Here is a 27,782-nt window from a genome sequence, read left to right as displayed (position 1 = left end):
TTTTCCACTTGAAACAGATTTCACTGAGCACAGCGTGTGCACGTTCAGTCTTCACAACTTTGTAATCTACTATAGATGGCTTCAGAGTCTAAAATCCCAATCTTATAAGGAAAACAAATTTTATAATAAAGAAGTAAAACTGAGGTCTAGATAGGGATATAAAAGAAAACATTGATTTAAATAATTTTCCCATTTATAATTTTTGTTATGATATGAATATTCAAACATCCATTCAGCTGGAGTGGCAAGGTGTGTAAAATCTGACACGGAGCTATAAAGGTGAATTGCAGAAAAGAAAAAAAAAAAAAAAAACAAAAAAACCAGCAACGATGATCCATTGGATTGATCATCCAAGGGCACAGCGCCCAGGGAGCCTGGTCCACTCCCAAGCCCCCAGCCCTCACTCCACTGAACCACATGGGGCTTCCTCTCCCATCTGCCAGCCTTTCACTCCATGGTTCCCAAGGCATGTTTCCAAGGTTCAAGGTCTAAACCGCTGGCTTCAGTGCCCTTCCCCAAATTCGGCTTAAGCCCAGCAACAACCCCACCTTCCGAATGGATGTCATGCAGGCCTGAGAGCACCAAGACACTTCACTGCCCTGATGGCTTCCATGCTCTGATAATCCATACAGCTGCCCAGCCAGGGCCAGCATGTTAATGACCAGGACCAAGGGTCTGGCCCACCCTCGGTTCCACGGAACAGTGTCCTGTCACCACAAAGATGGGACCAGTCAAGTCTCTGCTCTAAAAGTAACCAACCCTGTGAGTGACTATACAAGACCTTGGATAGTTATAGCCTTCCCTTTGATTTTCTGTGAGGGACATTTCAATTCATGGAGTTTGACACTACTAATAGTTTTAAGTAGTGCCCACAGTACCCGTCCAACAGAAATCATGAGCACTCACCTCCCTCTGCCTAAGCCCGGGGAGGACTCGAAGCTGCTCTGCTCCACGCGCCCAGGCCCCACGTCTCTCTTGGCAAAGGCCGGAGGGTTCTGGAGCCGAGCTCGTGGCTGTGCTGTCTGCCTCACTTGTGGGCTGCGCACACCGTTCATCAAGCGATCAGCAGTGAAGTTAAATATGGAAGGACTTTCCAGCAGCCCGGGACCCCTCTCTGCACTGGGGATGGCATGGCGCAAGTGAGACTTACTAGGATTCCTGCAGATGAAACGTTTGTGCACACTCAGTCCCCAAATGATCACGGTGTTAGGAAACAGGTGTGCCAATACAGAAATGGCTGAGCAAAAGTCTGCTCTCTACTTAGGGAAAATATTAGCAATGATACTTTAAGCAGTCAGCTCCTGACACGTCTGGTAAAGCAAACCTAAACACAGCATCAATGTTCCGCGTGGCTGCAGCTACATCCGAATGGAAAGCAGACACGCACAGAGGCAGTGTATCCGTCCCCATAGGGTGCTGGGGCACACACGGCAGGGAGCTCCATGCTTGAGTCTTTCACCCCAGTGGGCCAGACTGCTGGTCACACCCACTGGCAGTGAGCAGGACACAGCCTCTCCACTGAGTGTGACCACTGAGTGTGACCACTGAGTGTGATCACATGCACCTGCTAGCCTTTGGCAGTGCACAGTGTGGTGGCGACCTCCTGTTACAACCCTGCAAAGACTGCAGCCTTCCCCCTCACAGACTTGCCTGCTCCTCGGAGGGTACTGTCTGAGTGAAGCCAGAGGAGATGCGGCAGGTTTGAAGGTTGGAGACGTGAACCCATTTATAAATCCAGTATTTGGAAATGGCGTTACCTAGAAAACAGACTTCAGGTTGGTTCAGTCTGGTACCGGATGTTCACATCACACCTGTAGCACTCACCACGTGGAAGAGCGCTGGGCAGGATGACTGCCAATGGCCAAGGTGTCCTGAGAGCCCACAGCAACCCCCAGGAATCTGCCTCACACACATGGAAGGGAGCATCTGCCCAGAAGCCCACCCCGACCCCCACCTCCCTCGCTGAGCACAGGCAGAGCACGGGACCCACTCGCTCATTTCCAGAGTCCCAGTGCCCAGGCCAACACCCCCACTGCGCCAACACCAAGCCAGCAACTCTTTGTTCCTGGTGACTTCAATAAAATCCATCAGAGTCCTCAACCCTAGGGACAGTCAGGGATCTGTGTCATAATCATGACCTCTGAGAGGCTCTTTTAACCTCACCTGCATGTAAGTCTTGCTCTGAGTATCATGGTATTTTCAGATCATTCATAATTATGTCCCAACTCACAATTCATGGTAATATACTACATACAAATATACTAACATATTATGTCAGAAAAAAATTAAACAGGGTCACAGTGCCCTTAAAAGACACAATACTAAATATAATCTTAAAATGTAAAATAGCTTAAGTGAAGAATTTTAAATATCAGCCAATTATTTTTTAAAAATCTAGTCATAAAAATAAGATAAAACAGCGTTGAAATGGTTCTTTTTAAAAAAAGATGAAGAGGGATCACTCCAGTTTTCTGGATTCTGAACTGTGGTTTCAAACACTTTCTGTAAAAACAACATTCCTTGATTGATCCAAGGCATTTAGCCCCCAAGTACCACCCAGTTCCCGCCTACATTAAAATGAAAGGAAGAGTCAAAAAGCTGGCGATTCCTCTTAACTAGAGCTAACCGAAAGCTATAATAATAGGATGACTAGAAACAGTTCAAGACCAAACTAAAATCATTCAAAATTGTAAAAGAAAATGAAACCAACAAAAGGGAAATTCTGAGGGAGAAAGATACAGTGAGACCTGTGTGAGCATCTCTGAAGTTCTTCTGTGGAACCATTGTGTACTTAGAAACATACCCACCACAGCAGAACTAGGTCCTGAAGACTGAATCATGGGAGAACACTTGAGATCAATCACTTCGTATGTGCAATTTTACACGTAAAACTACGGAATTTAAGTAACTGTGCTCAAGAGTTAAAGTAAAAATAAACTGGTTGCTAAGGCAGTTGGTAACACAACTTGTTGAGAACTAACTGGCCCCATCTCGCCGCTCCTGCTCACAATGACACAACCTGTTTTAGAGCAGTTGCTGGGCCTCACATGGCCCAGCCAGACCAAAGGGACCAGCCACTCGTCCAGACAACTGATGCGGAGGTGAAGGACAAACACAACCAGAGCCCAGAGACAAAAGCACCCAGTAGGCCTCCTCTGGAGCAACCATTCACCTGAGAGTGATGGGACACTGCCACAGTCCTAGTTTGCAAAAAACAGAGCATCAGCAATGTGCAGTGAAGCCTGCCATCCATCCTCCATTGTCTGGGACTGTCACAAGCTTAGGAAACCCCATTCTCCCCTTCAGACCACGTCCCACTGCACCCCTTCTGTGCTCAGAAGGGCCCAGCTATCCCACAGCTCATGACCACATGTCGTGCTGTTCTCAGGGCTACACAGCTAGGAGAGGACACACACGACAGGAGGGAGGCAAACGGGCAAAGGATAGGGATTGCATCATCAGAGATTTCTTCAAGTTTTTGCAGCTATTTATCTCCCAGTGACTGAAAACCCCCCACAGAGCGTGAAGGCCCATCTGACCGTACCACCTGAACTGGCATCCCCCTAGAAGAGGTCTCTATCGCCAGCCATCTGAACTGGCGTTCCCCTTAGAGGAAAGTCTCTATCACCCACCATCTGAACTGGCATCCCTTTAGAGGAGGGCATCTACTGCCCAGCGTGCCAAGGGTCTGCGACAGGAGCTCCAGTAAGGCCGACTCACCAAGGGCGGGTCAAGATAGCTGTGTGTCGCTGACCACGTCTGGGGGGCTATCAGGCTGTACAGAGGGAACTGCTGCTGGGGACTATAGACTGGAGGTAAGTAAAACGACGCCGTGTAGCGCTGCTGGGTGTAGAGGCTCATGTCCAGAGGCCTAAAGCCATTCTTTGGCAAAAACGTGTTTATAGCTATTGCCTTCGCCTTTATCCGTGCCTATGTGAAAACACAGAAGTTTCTGTTATTAATAGAATATTCAAGGACACTGATCTGCAGGTAAAGCATAACCAATGGTCTTGCTTACCTTAATTGGTTTTCCTTGAAAGGTTTTGACTTCTTCTCTCAGATACTTGTAAGCCTGAGGACAAAATCATCCATAATACCATTGTGTTAATCTTATAAGATGAACCTACAATTAATTCAGTACCTCAAGTAAGCAATTATGTAGTAGAATATGGTGGATGAGACCTAGAACAAGGATTCTTCACCTTTTTTGGGTCATGGATTCCTTAAAGATCTGGTAAGAGCTATGGAGCCCCTAGCCCAAATTCTCAAATTAGTATGATGTTATAAATTGATTACCCGTCATTAAAGAGAAAAAAGGAAAAAAATTCTCACAAGCAGTATCTGTATATAATTTAAGCATTAACAGAAAGCACAAAGCATTTCACAGACCCTACGCCAAGAGTCCTCACCTGGGAGAACACCAAGCTCCTAGTAATAATGCCATGGGCACTCAGAATCACATGGCTTGGGGTTGCGATGTTCAGAAGTCACTGCTTAGACAGCTCCTTGCTCATCTCCAAGTTCTCCTACGTAGCTCTGAGGGCTCTGCATCCCCCAAGCTGGCCGTGTTCTCCATAGTGGTGGGGGGCTGGAGAGGTGGCTGGCACCTGATCCACACACCTGCCTTCTCTCACCTCCCATCACCCTGCTTCTCCTGGTCCCTCTCTTTCCCTCCATTCAGGTAAAACTTGTCTTTCAGGCTCCTCTCTCTCTCTCCTGAAGCCCCTGCAGTCTCGCCATGCACACCTCACATTCCATGGCTGTTCCTCTACACAGGCGAGTGCTTCCTCTGAACACGATGCTTCCTTCCACGGCAGGGAGCCATCTGAATGCCCCGCCTCCCCCAGGGCTCCTCAGTGCCTTCTCATGCACCTCATAACACAAGGCTGCCCAGGCAACGTTAGAGTCAGGCACAAATTTCCCAAACGCTTTTCCAAATATTGAAATCATTCTCTGCACAGAGATAAGAACAGAACCAGTTTTCCTGGGCTGCCCATGTTACATGTCCTTAGAAAATAACGCCTATGCTCTGCACACTGCTACAGAACTGTCTACACACACACACACACATACACACACACACACACACACACACCTATTTAGGATTTCCCTGTACTTTAGGTTCACTGTAGATGGTGACTGGAGCTGTGAAATTAAAAGATGCTTGCTCCTTGGAAGAAAAGCTATGACCAACCTAGACAGCATATTAAAAAGCAGAGACATTACTTTGCCAACAGAAGTCCATCTAGTCAAGCTATAGTTTTTCCAGTACTCATGTATGGATGTGAGAGTTGGACTATAAAGAAAGCTGAGCACTAAAGAATTTATGCTTTTGGAACTGTGGTGTTGGAGAAGACTCTTGAGAGTCCCTTGGACTGCAAGGAGATCCAACCAATCCATCCTAAAGGAGATCAGTCCTGGGTGTTCACTGGAAGGACTGATGTTGAAGCTGAAACTCCAATACTTTGGCCACCTGATGTGAAGAACTGACTCACTGGAAAAGATCCTGATGCTGGGAAAGATCGAAGGCGGGAAGAGAAGGGGACGACAGAGGACGAGATGGCTGGATGGCATCACCGACTCAATGGACATGAGTCTGAGTAAACTCCAGGAGTTGGTGATGGACAGGGAGGCCTGGCATGCTGTAGTCCACAGGGTTGCAAAGAGTCGGACATGACAGAGTGACTGAACTGAACTCATAGCCAATTGTCACCCCTGTGCCCACACTGAGCCCTACCATGCACTGACTGCAAAGTGCTGGTAAACTGCACTTCACAGGGGGTATGGGGCAGGGGGTGCACAAGGAAGAACTTACCTGTTGTGCATCAGCTTCTGTTTCAAATGTAATAAACCAATTATCATTATAGGCAAATTCACAGTTTATAAATCTCGGTAAGTTATCTCCTTTAAATAGTGCTTCTACTTCCTACAGGAAACAGAGAAGTTAGAAATTAATTCTCAACTGTGCACCGTTGGTCTTCACTAAAGAAACATGAGGCCTGTTCTTAGGACAGACGCTGAAAAGACAACCCCAGCTCATCGAAGTCCAGGGCTCTCTCTCCAGGTGGCTGAGGCATTTGAAGTAGCTTCCAGAATTACGATCCCATTGTGACAGGAAATAAGCTCACAACCCACTGACAGCTCTCCCAAACCCCAAGAGACCAGTAATTAAATTAACGGGAAAATACCAGTAGGCTAATGATGACACAATTAAGAGTGGGAGAAAGATAATTTAAGAAATCAAAAAATGAGCTGGACTTTTGACACTAACCAGATTTACCCTCCCACATAAGATAATTACAAACAAAAGATAAAATATATGAAATAATGGCTTTCAGACAGTGTACCCTGGGCTGTGCGGGATAGCATTCCGTAGAAGAACAGGTACAGATGGTCTAAGAGTGCCTGACTCATGGGTGGGGTTTCCAGGATGTGGTGTCAGGAGGGTGGGCAAAGGCCTAGTACAAAGCTACAGAGCTCAGGGGGTTCCCCCAGAGCTCTGTACTTAGGACACAATAACCTGGAATGGAGAGAACCTCCGCTCCCTCCAGAGTTCTCCAGGATCAGGGAGAGTCTCTAGCAGCCAGAGTGGAAAACGGAGCTCACACGGGACCACAGGTGGAGCCCTCAGGAAACACTGGCCCAGGGTGAGGCCAATCTGCTTCCACGGGTCCAAGTCACTGAAGTGAGTCACAAACAGCTCAGGAACATGCACAGGAAGGAATACAAAATACTCTGTACCCAAGAAAGTAAAACCCCAAACACCTTGCATCCACCCCAAATTTGCCAGGTGCACAAAGAAATAGAAAAATATGACTTACAGTGAAAAAAATCAACCACCAAATTAGACTGAGAAACACACGGATACTGGTATGTTGGCTCGAGTACAAGCCACATGGGTGTGCACAGCACCCCTCACTGTGAAAACACTTGCTCTGAGAGTTATTCAACATGAACATGTTCTCTGTCTCAACTTGGTGGTTTACTATTCTTCAAAATGAGTAACTATTGAAACCTTTTTTCTTTCTAACTTCTAAATACTAAAGTTACCATAAACTCTATTTTTTTTTAATGTAAAATGTACAGTGAAGTCTTGAGACAAAAAAGCGTTATAGTATGGATTTTTGGTTTCGGATACATCTCCCTAAAAACCGCAGAACAAAGGAAAAAACATGCCTCCAAAAATCCAAGTGTCTTTCTGACGAGAAAGGACTTACTTCTACAGGGGTGGACTCAGGTATCTCACGTAGTATCACTATGCAACGGTTCTGATTTGGCCTTACTTTCTCTCCCTTCTCATCCACTTGGACTAAAGGTAAAGCTGTAAAGAGAAGAGAAACGGAAGGTACACAGATATTAAAATAAATCCACTATCTGCACTCCATTGCGATCTGATGGAGATCTCCACCAGGACATATCAGACCATATTCCCAGGCACATTAAAGAAAGCTGTACACAATGGGGAAACCATCAAATCTGTGACAATTAAAACATAAACTATGGAAAGGTTCAGACCAATCTCATGTGTCACATTTAGGGGCTCTGGGGAGTCTTGCAGGAGCTGTAATTGAGGCAACTCTGTGACATACGCCCTCCACAGCTTAAACCATCCCAAGCCCATTACAATGCAAAACAAAGCCTTTCTCCTTTCTATAAGTCCCCTGTCTCCTTACAGCTTGATTCTGAACTCAGAGAAGCTACCAAACACTCTTCCCTTAGCCCCCTCTAGTGATGGATATTCCTCGACCAGAGTCCACCGTCGAAACAAGGGTCAACACTGCCAGCCAGCACGGGGACAGGCCCAACTCAGGTTTCACTAGCTTTTACCTTATCTCCTTTTTGTTAGGTTTTCTGGAGTCACTCTGTTGAGAGTCTATCACAGGCAGACTCGGGTCACCACACAGCAACATCACAACCAGGGCCCAGGGCTGTGCACCCCTGTGCAGACACGCATTACTACCCTCAGGAGTGGAATCATTTCATGATGGGTTCACTAATTTGAGAGGATGATAAGGGCATACTATGAAAAAGTTCAGGCTAATAAATTAGACAAGCTACATGAAATCGAAACATTCCTTAGCACCAAAGTTCACGTCTGGGAAGTAGGGTCTATGAGAGAAAAACGCTCAAGGCTCACAAGGTTTCTGGAAAATCCTATCAAACATTAAGAAAGAAAAAACACCTATTCTACAGTACAAACTCTTCTGAAACACTCAGACAATACTTTCCAATCCAGCCTATGAAGCCCAAATAAAAAATACCAATAGAACCTTTTGAAAAATCAAAATGTCGATTTCTGAAAATCACATGGAAATGCCAAGCACTTAGAAGAGCCAAGACCAAGCTGGAGATTCACAACTACTCGAAGAATGACGACACAGTGAAGCCAGTACCATCCATAAGCTACAGCAATGGCATCAAGACAGACAGATGGAGGACAGACACACGGCCCAGAGAGAAACCACCAGGGAGTTTACCCTGGCAACTGGCCCAAAGGCAGTGACCTGTGGAAAGCAGAGCCTTCTTAATAAATGGACTGGAATGGCAGCACATGCACATGTGAGGGCGTAGAGAGCCCACACCAACCACATAAAAATCAGCTGACAATGGTCCACAGAGCTAACAGTGTAAGCCCTAAAACTAAGAACTTCTGGGAGAAAACCCCAGAAATGCGGCCTTGGATTAAGCAAAGATTTCTTAGGTACAACACCAAAAGCAAGATCCATAAAAGAAAAAAATTAATAAACTGGGCTATATAAAAAATTCAAAACTCTGCTTTTCAAAAGACACTATTAGGAGAACAAGGAGAAGCCACAGACTGGGAGAATATATTTGCAAACCATATTTCTAATAAGGACTTAAATATAGATCACATATCTCAAATTGCATACATATACATGCCCCTCAAATCTCAGCTGTAAGAAAACTAAAAAAATAAAAAGAAAACAGAAGTGAGGCATCTGAACAGACACCTCAGCAATGAAGCACCTGAAAGATGGCTCGATGTCACCAGGTGCTAAAGAAACAGAAATTAAAACCACAATCAGACACCATCACACACCTGCTAGAAAACCTCTGTGAAGGAGGCCTTGCAGGGGCACCAGGAGACCCTAGGCAGCAGTGTCTGTAATCCTGACTGTGGTAAAGCTTTTGCCAATGCACACGGGATGATCGACTCAACCGTACTCTTTAAATACATAGTTCACGATGTGTCAACTATACCTCAGTACAGGAGAAGGCAATGGCAACCCACTCCAGTACTCTCGCCTGGAAAATCCCATGGACCGAAGAGCCTGGTGGGCTGCGGTCCATGGGGTCGCTAGGAGTCGGACACAACTGAGTGACTTCATTTTCCCTTTTCCTTTCATGCATTGGAGAAGGAAATGGCAACCCACTCCAGTGTTCTTGCCTGGAGAATCCCAGGGATGGGGGAGCCTGATGGGCTGCCGTCTGTGGGGTCGCACAGAGTCGGACGCAACTGAAGCGACTTAGCAACAGCAGCAGCAGCAGCACAGTGGCTTTTAAAAACAAATAAAATGGTAAAGTTGTGGAACCTCCATCTGCAAAGTGAACCAGGAAGTTCACACCTAAAATATCTACCCTTCCTGAATTCCCATGGGTCTCTGAAGCAACCGTGAAACTTCCCTTTGACACCACCAAATGTCCAAGAAATAACTTCATTCACAATTTGCTGTTAAAGGAACAACACAATAATATATCACCAGTAATTCAGCAGGAAGCAGGAATCTGGAAAGAACTCCTGTGACAGGGCGTGCTGATTCACATGCACACTCCTTCACCCTGAAGAGCTTTTGACTGCACCTCTCATTCACACTCTTCCCGCTAGCCCGTTCGACTCTCAGCACCCATAACCTGGGATGCGCCTGAGGCTGTGGTTCCACAGCACACTGACGCCCAGTGTGACATGCACCTCACCAGACTGTCACAAAGTCTGGAGGGTGACAAAGGCACCACTTGCCGTCGAGTCCTTAGCGTGAATAGCTGTGCCTCTAAGTGTCACGCTGGCCAGAAAAATGCCGTCTGGACCATGGACGACACAGCCTGGACTGCAGTCCACTTACATCTCAGCACCTCAACAATCAGGTCCATGTCGGTGCTGAGCTTCTTGATGTGGTCCAGGTTAGCTACTGTGGTGATTGGCACGTACTGGTCACTGTCCATCTGTGATATAAGGTACATGTCACTAGCAAGGTTCTCCCTGCAGAAAGAAGACAATCTTTCTTAGTTCACAGCTTTTTTTAAATTTTTCACATCTTTATTAAAAGGAAGCTTCATGAGAGGAATGAGTGTGTATGATGTACTCTGCTATTTGCCATCTCTCTGACCTTGGGTCAATTTTGTCAAAGACATCTGGGGAAGCAGAGAGAGCAAGCGTACTGCACTTTATACAATCAAAATCAGTACGTAAGTCAATCTTTAAAAATTATTTCTAGCTTATCTCTATTCAAAAAAAGTGTTTTGAGAAGCTTATTAAAAATAGAAACATACTTCTTAAACTAAGGAACCCCAGCCCAGAGAATGAGAAAGTAAGAAAAATGTGAAAAGGCCAAGAAAAGCTGGTGCCCAGAGTGCTTGTGGTTCGGGTGGAACAGCCATCAGAGAGACTATGGCTCCACCCCTGGCCTCCCAGCTTCTGCAGCAGAGGCTGGGAAAAGCAGGGAAGTAACCAACTCACCACCACCTGTGAGACTGGCTACCTACGGCCCCGCCCCCGAAGCCTGATTCCAGGGGCATGGGATGGCGATAGGAGACCTTGACTTCCTACAGATGGATGTACAGACACATGTTAACATGTAAAGTACTACATCTATACAGAGTAACAACATGAAACCCCTTAGGTACCAGCTGCTAGAAAAACACTACCATCCTTACCTAGACAAGCAGAATTCCAATGTCTTTTTAAGTACTTCCCGGGGGTCTTCCTGGCTTTCTGGTTGAGATTCATTCCCTCCTACATAAAGGCAAAGGAAAACTGGCTTAAGTTCACCAAGCACTTGATTCAGTATAGCAATTTTAATGGTTTCAATATACATAGTAATTTACCTACATAACAGCAAATATAAAAAAATTATTTTACAAGGAAATCATATAGGCAAACAGAAGGAAACAAAAAATCCCTTACCCCCTAAACAAAAACAGTTTCAAAAAATAACCTGAGGAGTAAGATTTATTAGCAAAGTTTAGCAGGAGCTTTTGTCTCAATTCAAAAAGGATTTTCAGGTGACCTACAAGCAGACAAGATGCTAAAAATATAATAAAGGAAATAAAATAACTAAAGAGTTTTTAGACACAACTATATATATTTGCATGGCATAATAACAATACATGCAGGATTTTCTAACAAGAGACACTTGCATTTTAAATGTCAAAGTTAAAGACCATCAAAATCAAAGACAAAGTGGAAACACTAATGACAAAGAGACAGTAAGTGTTCTATATAAAGAGCTTCAATAAAATCTATCTCCCACCAGGAAAAAACCAAACCAAAACAAACAAAACTAATGGACCTAATGAGACTGAAAATTAGAAATAGGCCTTGAAGCCGCAGTCACATTCCATCCCTTCATCCAGACAGGGCTCTCATGCACACATGTTCAAGTCCACACTGAACGGATAGCACTGCCTCCTGAGATACCTCCTGCATGCCGGGCACTGCTGCAGAGCTGCCTGTGTGTGTGCTGTGTGCTCACTCATGTCTGATCTTTGTGACTCTGTGAACTGTAGCCCGCCAGGCTCCTCTGTCCATTGGATTCTCCAGACAAGAATACTGGAGTGGGTTGTCATGCTTTTCTCCAGGGGATCTTTCTAACCCAGGGATCAAACCCATGTCTCCTGTATCTCCTGCACTGGCAGGTGGGTTCTTTATCACTGAGCCACCTGGGAAGCCCCAACAGAGCTGCTTACTCAGCCTCAGAGAGGCAGTATCTGCTCTTGGAAGGAGGCAATCAATAGCCAAACAAGTAGACAGTAAACAGAATCGGACACAAAGGAGAAAAGCACAGGGCACAAGCAGACTCAAGGCAGAAGGAATAATCAACAAGCTCGAAAACAGGTCATGTGAAATTAGTCAGCTAGAGGAATACAAAGGAAAAAGAATGAAGAATAACGAAGAAAGCCTACCTGACTTGTGATACACAACCAGCAGTATTTCTGTACACTAACAACAAACTATCCAAAGAAGAAACTAAAACAATCCCACTCACAACTGCAAGTGAAAGAATTAAAAACCCAGGAACAAATCTAACCAAAAGGAGAAAGATCTGTAAGCTGGAAACCTGAAGCTACTGATGAAAGAAATTAAAGACAAATAAATGAAAACATATCCCCATGTTCTTGGGTTAGAAGAATACTGTGAAAATCTCCATGTAAAAATATTCCAAGCAATCTACAGATTCAGTGCAATCAATCCTTATCAAAATTCCAATGGCATTTTTTGCATAAGTACATCAAACAACCCTAGAATTTGCATGGAACCAAAAAACTCTGACTAGCAAAATAAATCTTGAGTAAGAAGCACAAAGCTGGAAGCATCACACTTCCTGACTCCAAAGTACTTTGAAAAGCTATAGTTATCAAAAAAGTATGCTACTGGCATAAAATAGACATACAGACCAATGGAATAGAACTGATAACCCAGAGATAAACCCACATGTATGTGACCAGCTGATCTTCAACAACGCTGCCAAGAATACTTAAGGGGAAAGGACAATTTCTTCAATAAATAATGTTGGGAAAACTGACAGCCACATGCAAGAGAATTAATGAAACCCTTATCTTACCTCATATACAAAAACCAACTCAAAATGAATTAAAGACTTACATATAAGAGCTGAAACTGTATAACTAAAAAAAAAAAAAAAAAGAAACACCCAATGTAAAAAAAATGTCCTAGCCATCAGACTTGGCAACAATCTTTTTGGATATAACACCCAAAGCACAGGCAACAAAAGCAATAATAAACATGGGGACTACATTCCATTAAAAAGGTTTTGTACAGGAGAACAAGATGGCAGACAAGTAGGTGGACGTGGAGTACATCTCTCTCCACGGATACATCAGGAATGCACCTTCAGACACAGAAGTGCATGCAGAACACAGGCTGAGAGTGGACAGGAAAACCTGACCAGAGGAAAAGAATAAACAGAACCACGCAAAACTCACTATCAAGCCCTGAGCCTTTGGAGTGCGAGCACTGACTCCAAGACTCTAGACTATCAGAGAACTAACCCCAGAGAGTATCAAATAGAGAGAACTCACACAAAGAAAACCACCTGAATACAAGACCTGGCATCACCCAACCACCAGTAGAACCCTGTGCAGGACTCCTCATCTAACCAACAAACAAAAGTACAATCTCAATCAGCAGCAGACAGGATTACCACCTCACTCAGCATTGCTCATCAGAGGAGAAACAAACAAACACTCAGCACAAGTCTCACCCTATATGAAGCTGACACAAACCACTGGACCAACCTTACAAGGGCAGAAACCAAAAGGAAGAAAAAATTCAACCTTCAAGCCTGGGAAAAGGAGACCTCAAACACAGTAAGTTAAAAAATAATAATAATAATGAAAAGGCAGAGAAATACCACACAAATGAAGGAACAAACTAGAAGCACAGAAGTCCAAATAAATGAAGAAGAAATAGGCAAACGACCTGAAAAAGAATTCAGAATAATGATAGTAAAGATGATCAAAAACCTTGAAAACCGAACGGAGGAAATGCAAGAATCAATTAACAAAGACCCAGAAGAATTAAAGAATAAACATACAAACAACACAATTACTGAAATTAAAAATATTCTAGAAGGAATCAATAGCAGAATATCTGAAACAGAAGAACGAATCAGTGAGCTGGAAGATAAAATGGTGGAAATAACTTCTGAAGAGCAGAATAAAGTAAAAAGAATGAAAAGAATTAAGGATAGTCTCAGAGACCTCTCAGACAATATCAAACACACCAACATTCGAATTATAGGGGACCCAGAAGAAGAAGAGAAAAAGAAAGAGTATGAGAACATTTTTGAAGAGATTATAGTTGAAAATTTCCCCAACATGGAAAAGGAAATAGTCAATCAAGTCCAAGAGGCACAAAGAGTCCCATACAGGATAAATCCAAGGAGAAACATGCCAAGACACATACTAATCAAACTAACAAAGACTAAACACAAAGAAAGAATATTAAAAGCAGCAAGGGAGAAGCAACAAGCAACATACAAGGGAAACCCTGTACACTTAACAGCTGATCTTTCAGCAGAATCTCTGCAGGCCAGAAAAGAATGGCAGGATATATTTAAAGGACTGAAAGGAAAAATCTACAACCAAGATTACAGTACCCAGGCAAGGATCTCATTCAAAATTGATTAAGAAATGAAAAGTTTTTCAGACAAGCGAAAGTTAAAAAATAATTCAGTACCACCAAACCACCTTTACAACAAATGTTAAAGGGACTTCTATAGACAAAAAACACAAGAGAAGAAAAATGATCTACAAAATCAACCCCAAACAATTAAGAAAATGGCAATAGGAAATTATCTATCAATAATTACTTTAAATGTAAGTGGATTAAATGCTCCAACCAAAAGACACAGATTGGCTGAATGGATACCAAAACAAAACCCATATATATGCTGTCTACAAGAAACCCACTTCAGACCTAAAGAAACATACAGACTGAAAGTGAGTGGATGGAAAAATATATTCCATGCAAATGGGAAGCAAAAGAAAGCTGGAGTAGTAATCCTCATATCAGACAAAACAGACCTTCAAATGAAGATTACAAGAGATAAGGAAGGACACCACATAATGATCAAGGGATCAATCCAAGAGGAAGAAACCCTCTTGGGTGCAATATCTATGCACCCAACACAGGAGCACCTCAACACATAAGACAAACACTAACAGACATGAAAGGAGAAATTGACAGTAACACAATAAGAGTAGGAGACTTTAACACCCCACTCACACTAATGGACAGATAGTCAAAAGAGAATATTAAGAATGAAACACAAGTCTTAAACGATACATTAGATGAGATGGATTTTATTGATATCTTCAGGACATTCCATCCAAATGCAAAAGAATACATCATCTTCTCAACTGCACATGGAACATATTCCAGGATAGATCACATACTGGGTCACAAATCAAACCTCAGTAAATTTAAGAAAACTGAAATTGTAACAAACATCTTCTCTGATCACAATGCTATGAGACTAGATATCAATTACAAGAAAAAACTGTAAGATACACAAACACACAGAGATTAAACAACACATTTCTAAATAACCAACAGGTTACTGAAGAAATCAAAAGGGAAATAAAAAAATTTCTAGAAACAAATGACAATGAAAACATGACACCTCAAAACCTATGGGATACAGTGAAAGCAGCTCTAAGAAGGAAGTTTATAGCATTACAATCCCACCTCAAGAAACAAGAAAAACATCAAATGACAACCTAACTTTACACCTAAAACAACTGGAAAAAGAAAAAAAAGCAACCAAAGTTAGTAGAAGGAAAGAAATCAAAAGATTCAAATAGAAATGAATGAAAAAGAAATGAAAGAAACAACAGTAAAGGTTAATAAAACTAAAAGCTGGTTCTTTGAGAACATAAACAAAACTGACAAGCCTTTAGCCAGACTCATCAAGAAGAAAAGAGAGAAGGATCAAATCAACAAAATTAGAAATGGAAAAGAAGTCACAACAGACAATGCAGAAATACAAAGGACTGTAAGAGACTATTATGAACAACCATATGGCAATAAAATGGATAACCTGGAAGAAACAGACAGATTCTTAGAAAAGTTCAATCTCCCAAGACTAAACCAGGAAGAAATAGAAATTACAAACAACCCAATTACAACCACTGAAATTGAAGCTGTGATAAAAAAATATCCCAAAAAACAAAAGCCCAGGACCAGATGGCTTCACAGGAGAATTCTATCAAACATTTAGAGATCTAATGCCTATCCTTCTAAAACTCTTTCAAAAAACTGCAGAGGAAGGAACACTTTCAATCTCATTCTACAAGGCCACCATCACCCTGATACCAAGACCAGACAAACACAGCACAAAAAAATAAAACTACAGACCAATATCACTGATGAACATGGATGCAAAAATCCTCAACAAACTTTTAGCAAACAGAATTCAGTAACACATTAAAAAGCTCGCTCTTTCCCTGCTGCCATGGAGCCACGCAGAGGGGGAGGTTTGGGTGCATTAATGATTCGGCTCCACCTATAACCCACCGCCATGGCCGAGGAAGGCACTGCTGCTGGAGGTGTAACGGACATTAATACTGCTCTGCAAGAGGTGCTGAACACCGCCCTCATCCACTATGGCTTAGCATGTGGAATTAACAAAGTTGCCAAAGCCTTAAACAAGCGTCAAGCCCATCTACGTGTGCTTACATCCAACTGTGATGAGCCTATGTATTTCAAGCTGGTGGAGGTCCTTTGTGTTAAGCATCAAATCAACCTGATTAACGTTGATAACAACAAGAAACTAGGGGAATGGGTAGGCCTCTGTAAAACTGACAGAGAGGGAAAACCCCATGAAGTAGTTGGTTGAAGTTGTGTGGTGGTTAAGGACTATGGCAAAGAGTCCCAGGCCAAGGATGTCATCAAGGAGTACTTCAAATGCAAGAAATGGTGAAATAAAACACTGAGTTCTTGGGGGGGGGGTGGGGAAGCTCATACACCATGATCAAGTTTGGTTTATTCCAGGAATGCAAGGATTCTTTAGTACATGCAAATCAATCAATGTGATACACCATGTTAAAAACTGAAAGATAAAAATCATATGATAATCTCAACAGATGCAGAAAAAAAGCCTTTGACAAAATTCAGCACTCATTGATGATTAAAACTCTTCAAAAAATGGGCATAGAAGGAACCCACCTCAACATAACAAAAGCCATACATGATAAGCCTACAAAAGGCAAAAAAGGCAAAGCACTCGCTCAGTCATGTCCGACTCTTTGCGACCCCGTGGACTGTAGCCTACCAGGTCCCTCCGTCTGTGGGATTCTCCCGGCAAGAGTACTGGAGTGGGTTGCCATTTCCTTCTCCAGGAGATCTTCCCAACCCAGGGATCGAACCTGGGTCTCCTGCATTGCAAGCAGACGCTTTACCATCTGAGCCACCAGGGAAGCTCTGATAAGCCTACAGCAAACATTATTTTCAATAGTGAAAAACTGAAAGGATTCCCTCAAGATCAGGAACAAGACAAGGGTGTCCACTTTCACCACTATTATTCAACACAGTTCTTGAAATCCTAGCTACTGCAATCAAAGAAGAAAAAGAAATGAAATCCAGATCGGAAAAGAAGTAAAGCTCGCACTGTTTGCAGATGACACGATACTGTACCTGCTGCTGCTGCTAAGTCGTTTCAGTCGTGTCTGACTCTGTGCGACCCCACAGACGGCAGCTCACCAGGCTCCACCGTCCCTGGGATTCTCCAGGCAAGAACACTGGAGTGGGTTGCCATTTCCTTCTCCAATGCATGAAAGTGAAAAGTGAAAGTGAAGTCGCTCAGTCATGTCCGACTCTTCACAACCCCATGGACTGCAGCCTACCAGGCTCCTCCATCCATGGGATTTTCCAGGCAAGAGTACTGGAGTGGGGTGCCATTGCCTTCTCCAGATACTGTACCTAGGAAACCCTAAAGATACTATCAGAAAATTACTAGAAATGAAGAAGTAAAGTTCTATTTGCAGATGACATGATACTGTACCTATGAAACCCTAAAGACACTATCAGAAAATTGCTAGAGCTAATTATTAGTGAATTTAGCAAAGTTACAAGATACAAAATCAATACACAGAAATCATTTGCATTTCTATATACAACATGAAAAATCAGAAAGAGAAACTAAGGAATTAATCCCATTCACCATTGCAACAAAAAGAATTAAATATCTAGGAATAAACTTACCTGAGACAAAACAACTATACACAGAAAATGATAAGACACTAATGAAATAAATCAAAGACAACATACACAGATGGAGAGATTTTTCCATGTTCTTGGGTAGGAAGAATCAATATTGTGAAAATGACTATACTATCAAATGCAATCTACAGATTCAATGCAATGCCTATCAAATTAGCAATGGCATTTTTCACAGAACTAGAACATAAAATTTCAAAATTCATATGGAAACACAAAAGACCCCAAATAGCAAAAGCAGTCTTGAAAAAGAAGAATGGAGCTGGAGGAATCAACCTTCCTGACTTTAGATTATCCTACAAAGCTACAGACATTAAGATAGTATGGTACTGGCACAAAAACAGAAATATAGACCAAGGGAACAAGGTAGAAAACCCAGAAACAAACTCATGTACTTCTGGGTACCTTATTTTTGACAAAGGAGGCAAGAATATACAATGGGGCAAAGATAGCCTCTTCGATAAATGGTGCTGGGAAAACTGGACAGCTACATGTAAAAGAATGATATTACAACACTTCCTAACACCATACAAAGATAAACTCAAAATGGATTAAAGACCTAAATGTAAGACCAGAAATATAAAACTCAGAGGAAAACACAGGCAGAACACTCAATGACATAAATCAAAGCAAGATCCTCTATAACCTATGTCCTAGAGTAACATGAAAAAAAAAAAAACAAGTAAACAAGTGGGACCTGATTAAATTTAATAGCTTTTGCACGGCAAAGGAAACTATAAGCAAGGCAAAAAGACAACCCTCAGAATGGGAGAAAATAATAACAAATTAAACAACTGACAAAAGATTAATTTCCAAAATATAAAAGCAGCACAAACAACTCAATGCCAAAAAAACAAACAACTCAATCATAAAGTGGGAAAAGACTTAAACAGGCATTTCTCCAAAGAAGACAAACAGATGGCTAACAAACACATGAAAAGATGCTCAACATCACTCATTACTGGAGAACTACAAAACAAAACCACAATGAGATACCACCTCACACCGGTCAGAATGGCCATCATCAAAAAGTCTACACACAATAAATACTGGAGAGGGTATGGAGAAAAGGGAACGCTGTTGCACTGTTGGTGGGAATGTAAACTGATATACCCACTATGGAAGACGGTATGGAGATTCCTGAAAAAACTAGGAATAAAACCAGTGTATGATCCAGCAATCCCACTCCTAGGCATATACCTGAGGAAACCAAAATTGAAAAAGACACATGCATACCATTGTTCACTGCAGCACTATTTGCAATAGCTAGAACATGGAAGCAACCTAGATGTCCATCGACAGATGAATGGATAAAGAAGTTGGGGTACATATACACAATGGAATATTACTCAGCCATAAAAAGGATTGCATTTGAGTCAGTTCTGATGAGGTGGATGAACCTAGAACCTATTATAGAGAGTGAAGTGAGTCAGAAAGAGAAAGATAAATATTGTATTCTAATGCATATACACGGAATCTAGAAAAATGGTACTGAAGAATTTATTTATTGGGCAGCAATGGATAAACAGACATAGAGAATAGACTTATGGACATGGGGAGAGGGGAAGAGAGGGTGAGATGGATGGAATGAGTAACATGGAAACTTACATTACCATATGTAAAACAAATAGCCAATTGGGAATTTGCTGTATAGCTCAGGAAACTCAAACAGGGGTCCTGTATCAATCTAGAGGGGTAGGATGGGTAGATGGGAGGAAGGTTCAAAAAGGAGGGGATATATATGTATACCTATGCTTCTGAACTGTGGTGTTGGAGAAGACTCTTGAGAGTCCCTTGGACTGCAAGGAGATCCAACCAGTCCATTCTGAAGGAGATCAGTCCTGGGTGTTCATTGGAAGGACTGACACGGAAGCTGAAACTCCAATACTCTGGCCACCTGATGCGAAGAGTTGACTCATTGGAAAAGACCCTGAGCTGGGAGGGATTGGGGGCAGGAGGAGAAGGGGACGACAGAGGATGAGATGGCTGGATGGCATAACCAACTCGATGAACATGAGTTTGGGTAAACTCCGGGAGTTGGTGATGGACAGGGAGGCCTGGCGTGCTACGATTCATGGGGTGGCAAAGAGTCAGACGTGACTAAGTGACTGAACTGAACTGACTGATGGCTGATTCATGTTGAGCTTTGACAGAAAACAACAAAATCCTGTAAAGCAATTATCCTTCAATAAAAAAATTTCAAAAAAAAACGTTTTTGTACAGTAAAGGATACAATCAACAAAATGAAAAAAACAACCTACTGAACAGGAGAAAATATTGACAAATCATGTACCTGATGAGGGGCTAATATTCAAAATACATAAGGAACTCATATAACTCAGTAGCAAAAAAAACCACAAAAAACCACCTATGATTAAAAGAAAAAATGGGTAAAGGACTTAAACAGAGTTTTTCAAAGAAGACATACAGAGAGCCAAGCAGCACATGAAAAGATGTTCAACGTATCTCATCATTAGGGGACCACAAGTCAAAAACCAAAATGAGGATCACTGCTCACCTGTCGTAACTGTCGTTATCCAAAAAAAAGGTAACAAATAACAGGTGTGGGAAGGATGTCAAGAAAAGGGAGCACCACCCCATCCCCCGGCCCGTGTATTACTGGTGGGGACGTAAACTGGCACAGCCACCATGGAAAAGTGTGGAGGTTCTTCATAAAATTAAAATAGCACAACCGCATGATCCATTACTAGGCATACACATAAAAGAAAGGAACTCAAAGTCTCAAAGATCTGCCTGCACCTCCATGTTCGCAAGGTTTATTTATAACACCCAAGACATGGAAACCTCCCACATGTCTATCAATGGATGAATGGATTAAAAATGTGTCTGTGTGTGTGTGTATCTATATATAGCCCAGGGTGTGGAACAATGCAGGGACAAAGCATACCAGGAGGGTGCCCAGAGGCGTGGGAAACCCCTAGAGGCAGGCGCCTATGGGATCACAAAAGAGTCAGACACTATTTAGTGACTGAACAAGTATACACACACAATATATACACAGTGTAATATGATTCCACAAGAAACCCTGCCATATACAACAACATGGATGAATCTAGAGACTACCGTGCTAAGTGAAGTAAGTCAGAAAGAACCCCCCAAAACTACACGATGCCACTTACATGAGGAATCTAAAAAAGCTGTGAACACAGAGTACCAGAGCATAGAGCCACGGCTGCCAGGGGTTGGAGGCAGGAAACGGAAAGATGCTGGTTTAAGAATACAAACATTCAGTTCTAAGGTATCAGCTCTGGGATCTACTGTACAGCATGGTGACTACAGTTAATAATGCTGTACTCTATACTTGAACTTTGCTAAGACAGTAGATCTTAAGTGTTCTCAGCATTCCAATGGGAAAAAAAAGTATGTGAGGTGATGGCTATTAAACCATCACGTTGCTCTACACTGTAAGTATAATTAACATTTCCTTGTCAAATACACCTAAATAAAAAGGAAAAAAACCTGTAACCTCCCACCACTTTACTTATCATGACCTGTCTTCTCTATGGTGTGCATCACCCTCTCACTTTATATAATGTGAACATAAGTATATTCTGTGTATGACGACAGTCTGTCTCTGCCTGAATGGATGTAAGCACCCAGAGAGCAGGAGCTTTCACCAATCGTATGAAATGAGTCCCAAGTACATCTGGCACGTGGTGGGTTTTAAATATCTTTTTTATTAAAAAAACAAACAAACCAGTTTTCTAGATGTAGAGCATTAACTCCTGAAAGAGACACAAGGATGGCCTGGGCTCAGGGAGCAGACAGAAGCCCGAGGGTCCCTGAGTCCAGGGTGTGGGACAATGCAGGGACAGAGCACACCAGGAGGGTACCCAGAGGTGCAAGGGACCCCTGGAGGCAGGTGCATGTTCCCTGCATAGCACAGGCACAAGGACTCCCTGAGGCCAGGGAAGGATCACGTAAAAGGAAGGAAGGAGCTCATGCCTCCTGCTCTGCCCTCATGAACACCTCATGGACACTCCTGAAGTGTAGGCTGGCACAGTGACAGGACCACATGTAGAGGGAAAAAAAAGAGTAACTTCATAGTTGAGAAAGCTAATAATAAACCTACTTCAGCCAGCTGGTCACGGTCAACAACAGCAGCAATAAATCATACTGGCAGTATGTACTCTTAATGTGACGGGATGAAAACGGCTCTTGAATTCTGTGGTATTCCTTCCCTCAAACCCACCATGATGAGAAAAACATCACACATATTTTCCAGTATCATGCAAAATAACTGAGCAGTACTCCTCAAAATTATCAAGGTCATCAAATACAAGTAACGTCTGAGAAGCTGTTACAGGCAAGAGAGCCTAAGAACACAAGTCACTCACTACATGTAACATGATGTCCTGGGACAGAAAAATGTCAATAGGTGAAACGTACCAATCCTGGTTCAGGAACTGCGGCAAATGCATCATATGAATATAAGATGTTAACAGGAGAAAACGAATGCTGGGTCTATGGGAACTCTCTGTACTCTATCTGCTCTATTTTCCTGTAAGTCGAAAGCTATTCTCAAACAAATAGCAAGGTGAGAGACTCAAATCTAACCATATTAATTATCATAGTAAAGGTTAACATTCTAAATGCCTAAATTAAAGGCAGAGACTACAGGATCTGACTTATTATCCAAATACTGGTTCTTTAAGATGAATAAAATTGACAAACGTCTACCCAGACTGACTACGGGGAGAGGGGGAGAGGAGACAGGAATTACCAACAACAGGAATGACTGCTATGACATGACAACAAGTTTTGTAGATACTGAAAGGATAAATAAGAGTACTGTGAGCAATTCTATGCAATAACTTGGACAATTTAGATGAAATGGACAAAATATGTAAGTAAAGACAGAAGAAACCAAAGCTCTCTCAAGAAGAAATAAACCTGGGTAGCCCTATATAAAAAACCAAACAAACTGTAGCTGACAATTTTCCCACAATCAATATTCTACATTCGGATGGCTTCATTTTTCACTTAAGGAAGAAATAAACTCTTCCCAAAAATTCAGTAGGAGGGAAAACATCAAAATAAAACTACAGACCAACATCCCTCATGAACGCAGGCATACAAATTCTAAGCAGAATTATGGCCAATCCAATCCAATAATATATGAGAAATGTATTACATCCTGACGCAGTAAGGCATACCCCAGGAATTTAAGGTTGGTTAAACATTTTTTAAAAATCAATGTAATTAATCTTAACACACACACAAAATACAATCAATACAAAAAAAAAATAATACAATCATTGCCACAGATGAAGAAAAAGCATGACAAATTCCTCTTTAACTGTTCCTCCTTAAAACTCTCAGCAGACCGTATAACAGAAGGGGATCTGGTCTGCCCAGCAAAGGCCACAAACACAAAACCAAGAGCACCACTGTACTTAATGGCAAAAGACAATGCCCACCCCCGCCCCCCATCAGTCAGACATTTGCTCTTACCACATCTGTTCACCTCTGTAATGAAAATTCTTTCAGTGCAATGAGGCAAGATAAAGGAATAAAAGGAACTAGACTGGATAGGAAATAAAACTGGATTTATTCAGATAACACCAGTCCATGTAGAACATCCAATGAATTCTACAAAGTAAGTTTCTAAAACTAATATGTGAGCTTAATAAGTGTTCAGGGTATGATATCAATTTATAAAAGTTAATATATTTCTATCTATTAGTAACAAATAGTTGCAGATTGAATTTTTAAGAACCACTTATAATAGTATTCTTGCCTGGAGACTTCCATGGACCAAGGAGCCTGGTAGGTTATAGTCCATGGGGTCACAAAGAATCAGACACAACTAAGTGACTAACACACACTTTTACAATAGCACCAAAAAATATGAAATACTTAATGATAAACTGAACGGAAGATGCGAAAAGCCAGAGGACTGAAAACTGAAACATACAGGGAAAAATACAGTCAAGAGAGACTAAAGATCTGAACAAGCAGACATATACCACATCATGGACAGCAAGCCAAGATGTCAATCTTCTCCAACTCATCTACAGAGTCAATGAAATTCCAATAAAAATCTCAGCACGCTACGGAAATTGATCAGGTTAGCTGAATGTGCATGGAAATGGAAAGGACCTAGATCAGCCAAAATAAGTCTGAAAAAGAACAAAATTGGAAGGCTAAACAATACTACCTGCTTTTAAAAGAATTATTTACAGTGATTAAAACAGTGTGGTTTTGTTGTCCAAACAGACTGATGAAGAAGAGACAGTCCAGGGACAAACCCACATACTCAGGGACAAATGATTCTGACAAAGGCAGTGCAGTGGGGAAGGGCAGGAGAGTCTGTCTGACAAATGTTACTGGAACAACTGTGTATCTATTAATACATGTGCTGGGGGGAGGGGAAGAACTCTGCTTCACACCTCACACCACATACAAAAATTAATTAAAAATGGACCACAGACCTAAAAAATGTAAAACCACGTAACTGTTACTTTCCCAGTGGTACAGTGGTTAAGAATCTGCCTGCCAATGCAAGGGACATGGGTTTGATCTAGGTCTGGCAAGATCCCACACGCTGCACAGCAACTAAGCCCTCAGGCGGTAACTACTGAGCCTGAAATGCTGCAGCTACTGAAGTCCACGCCCCTAGAGAAAAGTCCACGTACAGCAACCAAGAGCAGCTCTGACTGAGCCTGAGTGCTGCAACTACTGAGGTCCACCCCACCAGGGGAAAGTCCATGCCACAACCAAGTGCAGCTCCCACTCGCCCCAACTAGAGAAAGCCTGTGCACAGCGATGAACAGCTGGTGCAGCCAAAAATAAATCTTAAATTAAAAAAAAAAAAAATACAACTTAAACAACAGAAAACATTTGTGACCCTGGATTAAAATTTTGTAGGAATAACACGAAAAGCAAGGTCCATAACTCGACAATATAAAAGGTTTTAAACTTTTACTTTTCAAAAGATACTATTAGGAGAACAAAAAGACAAGCCACACACAGACTGGAAAGATGTATTTCAAGTTACATATTGATAAAGACTTCTGTCCAAGGAACTCTCAACTCAATAATAAATCAATCCAATTAAGAAAATAGGCAAAAGACTTGAACAGACCCTTCACTGAAGAAACATACACACTTGAAAAGATGTTTGACACCATTAGTCACTAGGGAAAAGTGAAGTAAATCCACAGGAAGATTCTACTACCAAACTTCTGGAATGGTTAACATTAAAAAGACTGATGGTATCAAGTGCCAGCAATGTGTGGAGCAGCAGAAGCTGTGACCACTGCAAGTGGGGGTGCAAGGAGACAGCTATGGAACACGGCTCTACCATTTCTTAAAAAGATAAGCCAATGCCTAGCGGATGACCCATCTATTCCATTCCTGGGTATTTACCCAAAAGGAATGAAAACAGATGTACACACAAAGCCTTGTTTATAAATGTACATTGTAGCCTTATTTGTAAGAGCCCCAACTGAAAACAATCCAAATATTCATCAACAGGTGAATAAAAAAACAAACTATGATAGGTAATGGAATAGAACACTACCAGGTCCAAAAAGTAAAGGCCCCAAAATGTTACCACTTGAATGAATCTCAAAACGAGTAAGTAAAAAAGCCTCACAAAAAGAGCACATACTGTAAAACTCTCTTTACATACAATTCCAGACTAAAGTGCACTGACAGAAAGCAGATGAGTGGCTGGCTGAGGCAGGGCAGGAGGAAGGGCACAGGCGGTCTCCGTGGCAGCCGGCACGACTCTGCCATGACTGGAGATGGTTTCTACCCAGCAAGTCCAACTGGAAGAATCAGCGAGTCAGTTCTAGAATGATCTGAATACTGCTTCAAGCTAAGGAAAATAAAGCTTACAGAGAAAGCAAGGATATTCCAAACGTGATGTTTACGGTACTCTAGTGGTGCCTCATTAGTGCTCTACACCCCCCCAAGGTTGGCAGGTGTGAAATGGCCATGCAGGAGCTCGATTGCTGCGCTGTGGGGCCAGAGGCCCCTGCAAGTCTGAAACCGTGAATGGAAAATGAGACCCCTCTACATTGCAACACTTGTCTTCTTCAGCCACATCTGCCTATCTGCTCAGGAACAGACAGAGTAGGTAGATAATTACATTTAAACAAGTCAGAGGCATCTGCTAAGCAACTACGAAGGAAGTTAGATGCAAGGAAGTAGCTGAAATGATGGTCTATGTAATCCAGGCAGAGTGAGGAGGGAAGTGAGGGAGCAGGGGGAGACGGGCACATGGTCACAAAGGTCAGCAGCAACTGTGCAGACCAGGTCTTTCTGGGTCCTCTTCTAGGGCAAAATATTTAACACCAAACACTTACACAGTACTTAATTAAGAATCTTTCATACGTAACCCTACAGCTGGTGGTAAGAAAGGGAAGGCAGGCTTTCTCAGTCATGCAACCTTCTCTAGACAGTGACATGGGGGCCTGAACACAGTCCTTGTGCAGCCGCTCTGCTAAGTGTTGGCAGCCAATCTGGGGGAGCCGATTCTTTGCACTCACCCTTGCCCACCTGACCATCAATAACAAGCGTGCAGCCTATTCCTCAGGTCTGCTGGGGTCTTAAAACTGGTCTTTTAGATTAAGGCATAAACAAAATCGGAGGTGAACAACTGCTGTTCCATTACCCACGGGGATTTCTATGCTGGCCCACACCCTGCACCCCAAAAGAGAACTCCCTTCTTTTTCTTCTGAAACGCTTTAAATACTCCTTTCACAAAGAACCACCTCCTCCTGGGTTTGACTCAATTTCAACATGAACGTTTCCTGTCTGTACTTCTCCTGGCGCTTGGCCTTCTCGTCAGTCTCGTCTTCTCCTACTCAAATCTGACCTGCCTTTCGGGAACTGTTCGGGTCTTACATTCCCCTGAGGGATCTGGACCGGCACCCCTCACCTCAGCATCAGCAGGAGAGTCAGTGTACAGAAGAATCAAAGGAACCAGTGAAAGGTACATTGTTTAGGGACAGGTTTAACAGGCAGAACTTTTAAAGCACATCAATGTCTGAACAGGGTGACGGTAGCCACTGATAGTACCTTTGCACACAGAGGAGTGGACAGGATATTGTCTGGGGCTCTGATGGTGAGCTGGGGCCACCAAGCATGCACCCCAGCTCACTCTAGCCCTTCGTGCTCTGGCCTACTCGCCACTAGTGTGGAGAAGCCACTGCAGGAAGGGGGTGGGGTACACACATTTAGAGGGAATGGAACCAGCTCTAACCCCACCCTCAAGGCTTCTGCTTCAGCACCAATGACAGAGGAGTATGTTTCAAATGAAAGGGGAAAAAAACTAATGAATAGAGATAAATAGCAGATAAAAAAATCGAAGTATTAGCAATAAGAATGCTAACTGAAGCTGGGAAAGGAATACATGAACACAGTGAGAATTTTAACAAGAAACTAGGAAATAATTTTTTAAAAAAGCAGCAGTCAGAGCTGAAGAATACAATAACGGAAATGAAAAACAGTGTAAGGACTGAAAGCAGATCAAGTAGCACAAAAGAACTCACAAGTGATCAGGAAGACAGAATAACGGAAACCACTCAATAAGAATAGCAAAGGACTACTTCAGCTACTTTTAAAAATAAGGATAATTTAAGGGGCCTCTGGGACAACATCAAGTATACTAAAATCACATTACAGAGGTCCCAGAAAAAGGAGAGACAGAGAAGGTAAAATATGCATCTGATGAAATTACAGCTGGAAACTTCCCAAAGCTGAAGAAGGAAAGAGATATCCAGGAACAGGAAGCATGGAGGGTCCTATTTCAAATGAGATGGAACTCAGAGAC

General features: G+C 42.5%; 1 protein-coding gene, 1 non-coding gene and 1 pseudogene across 16 annotated transcripts in view; 1 reads left to right on the top strand and 2 right to left on the bottom strand.

Moving 5' to 3' along the window:
* LARP4B (La ribonucleoprotein 4B) overlaps positions 1 to 27,782 on the bottom strand; it is an 86,076-nt gene that overhangs the window by 9,119 nt on the left and 49,175 nt on the right. For 8 of the 15 annotated variants that reach the window (XM_060396884.1, XM_042229720.1, XM_042229722.2 and 5 more), the window contains 9 exons: positions 10,894 to 10,972; positions 10,083 to 10,219; positions 7,218 to 7,321; positions 5,816 to 5,926; positions 4,747 to 4,953; positions 4,019 to 4,072; positions 3,721 to 3,930; positions 1,651 to 1,757; positions 907 to 1,158 (listed from right to left, as the gene is read on the bottom strand). In XM_060396884.1, coding sequence (XP_060252867.1) covers positions 907 to 1,158; positions 1,651 to 1,757; positions 3,721 to 3,930; positions 4,019 to 4,072; positions 4,747 to 4,953; positions 5,816 to 5,926; positions 7,218 to 7,321; positions 10,083 to 10,219; positions 10,894 to 10,972 — 1,261 coding nt within the window. Of the gene's footprint in view, positions 1 to 906; positions 1,159 to 1,646; positions 1,758 to 3,720; positions 3,931 to 4,018; positions 4,073 to 4,746; positions 4,954 to 5,815; positions 5,927 to 7,217; positions 7,322 to 10,082; positions 10,220 to 10,893; positions 10,973 to 27,782 lie in introns of all 15 variants that reach the window. The other 7 variants (XM_060396885.1, XM_012188652.4, XM_060396886.1 and 4 more) reach the window with 5 other exon arrangements.
* On the top strand, positions 16,269 to 16,682 carry LOC105616711 (small ribosomal subunit protein eS12-like; annotated as a pseudogene).
* TRNAC-GCA (transfer RNA cysteine (anticodon GCA)) lies at positions 17,107 to 17,178 on the bottom strand. Its single transcript has one exon. It is a non-coding gene; the product is annotated as a tRNA-Cys (tRNA).

Source organism: Ovis aries, chromosome 13 (assembly GCF_016772045.2).
Source record: "Ovis aries strain OAR_USU_Benz2616 breed Rambouillet chromosome 13, ARS-UI_Ramb_v3.0, whole genome shotgun sequence".
Classification (NCBI taxonomy): domain Eukaryota; kingdom Metazoa; phylum Chordata; class Mammalia; order Artiodactyla; family Bovidae; genus Ovis; species Ovis aries.
The sequence above is the reverse complement of the archived record's forward strand: the minus strand, read 5'-3'. Positions and strand labels throughout refer to the sequence as shown.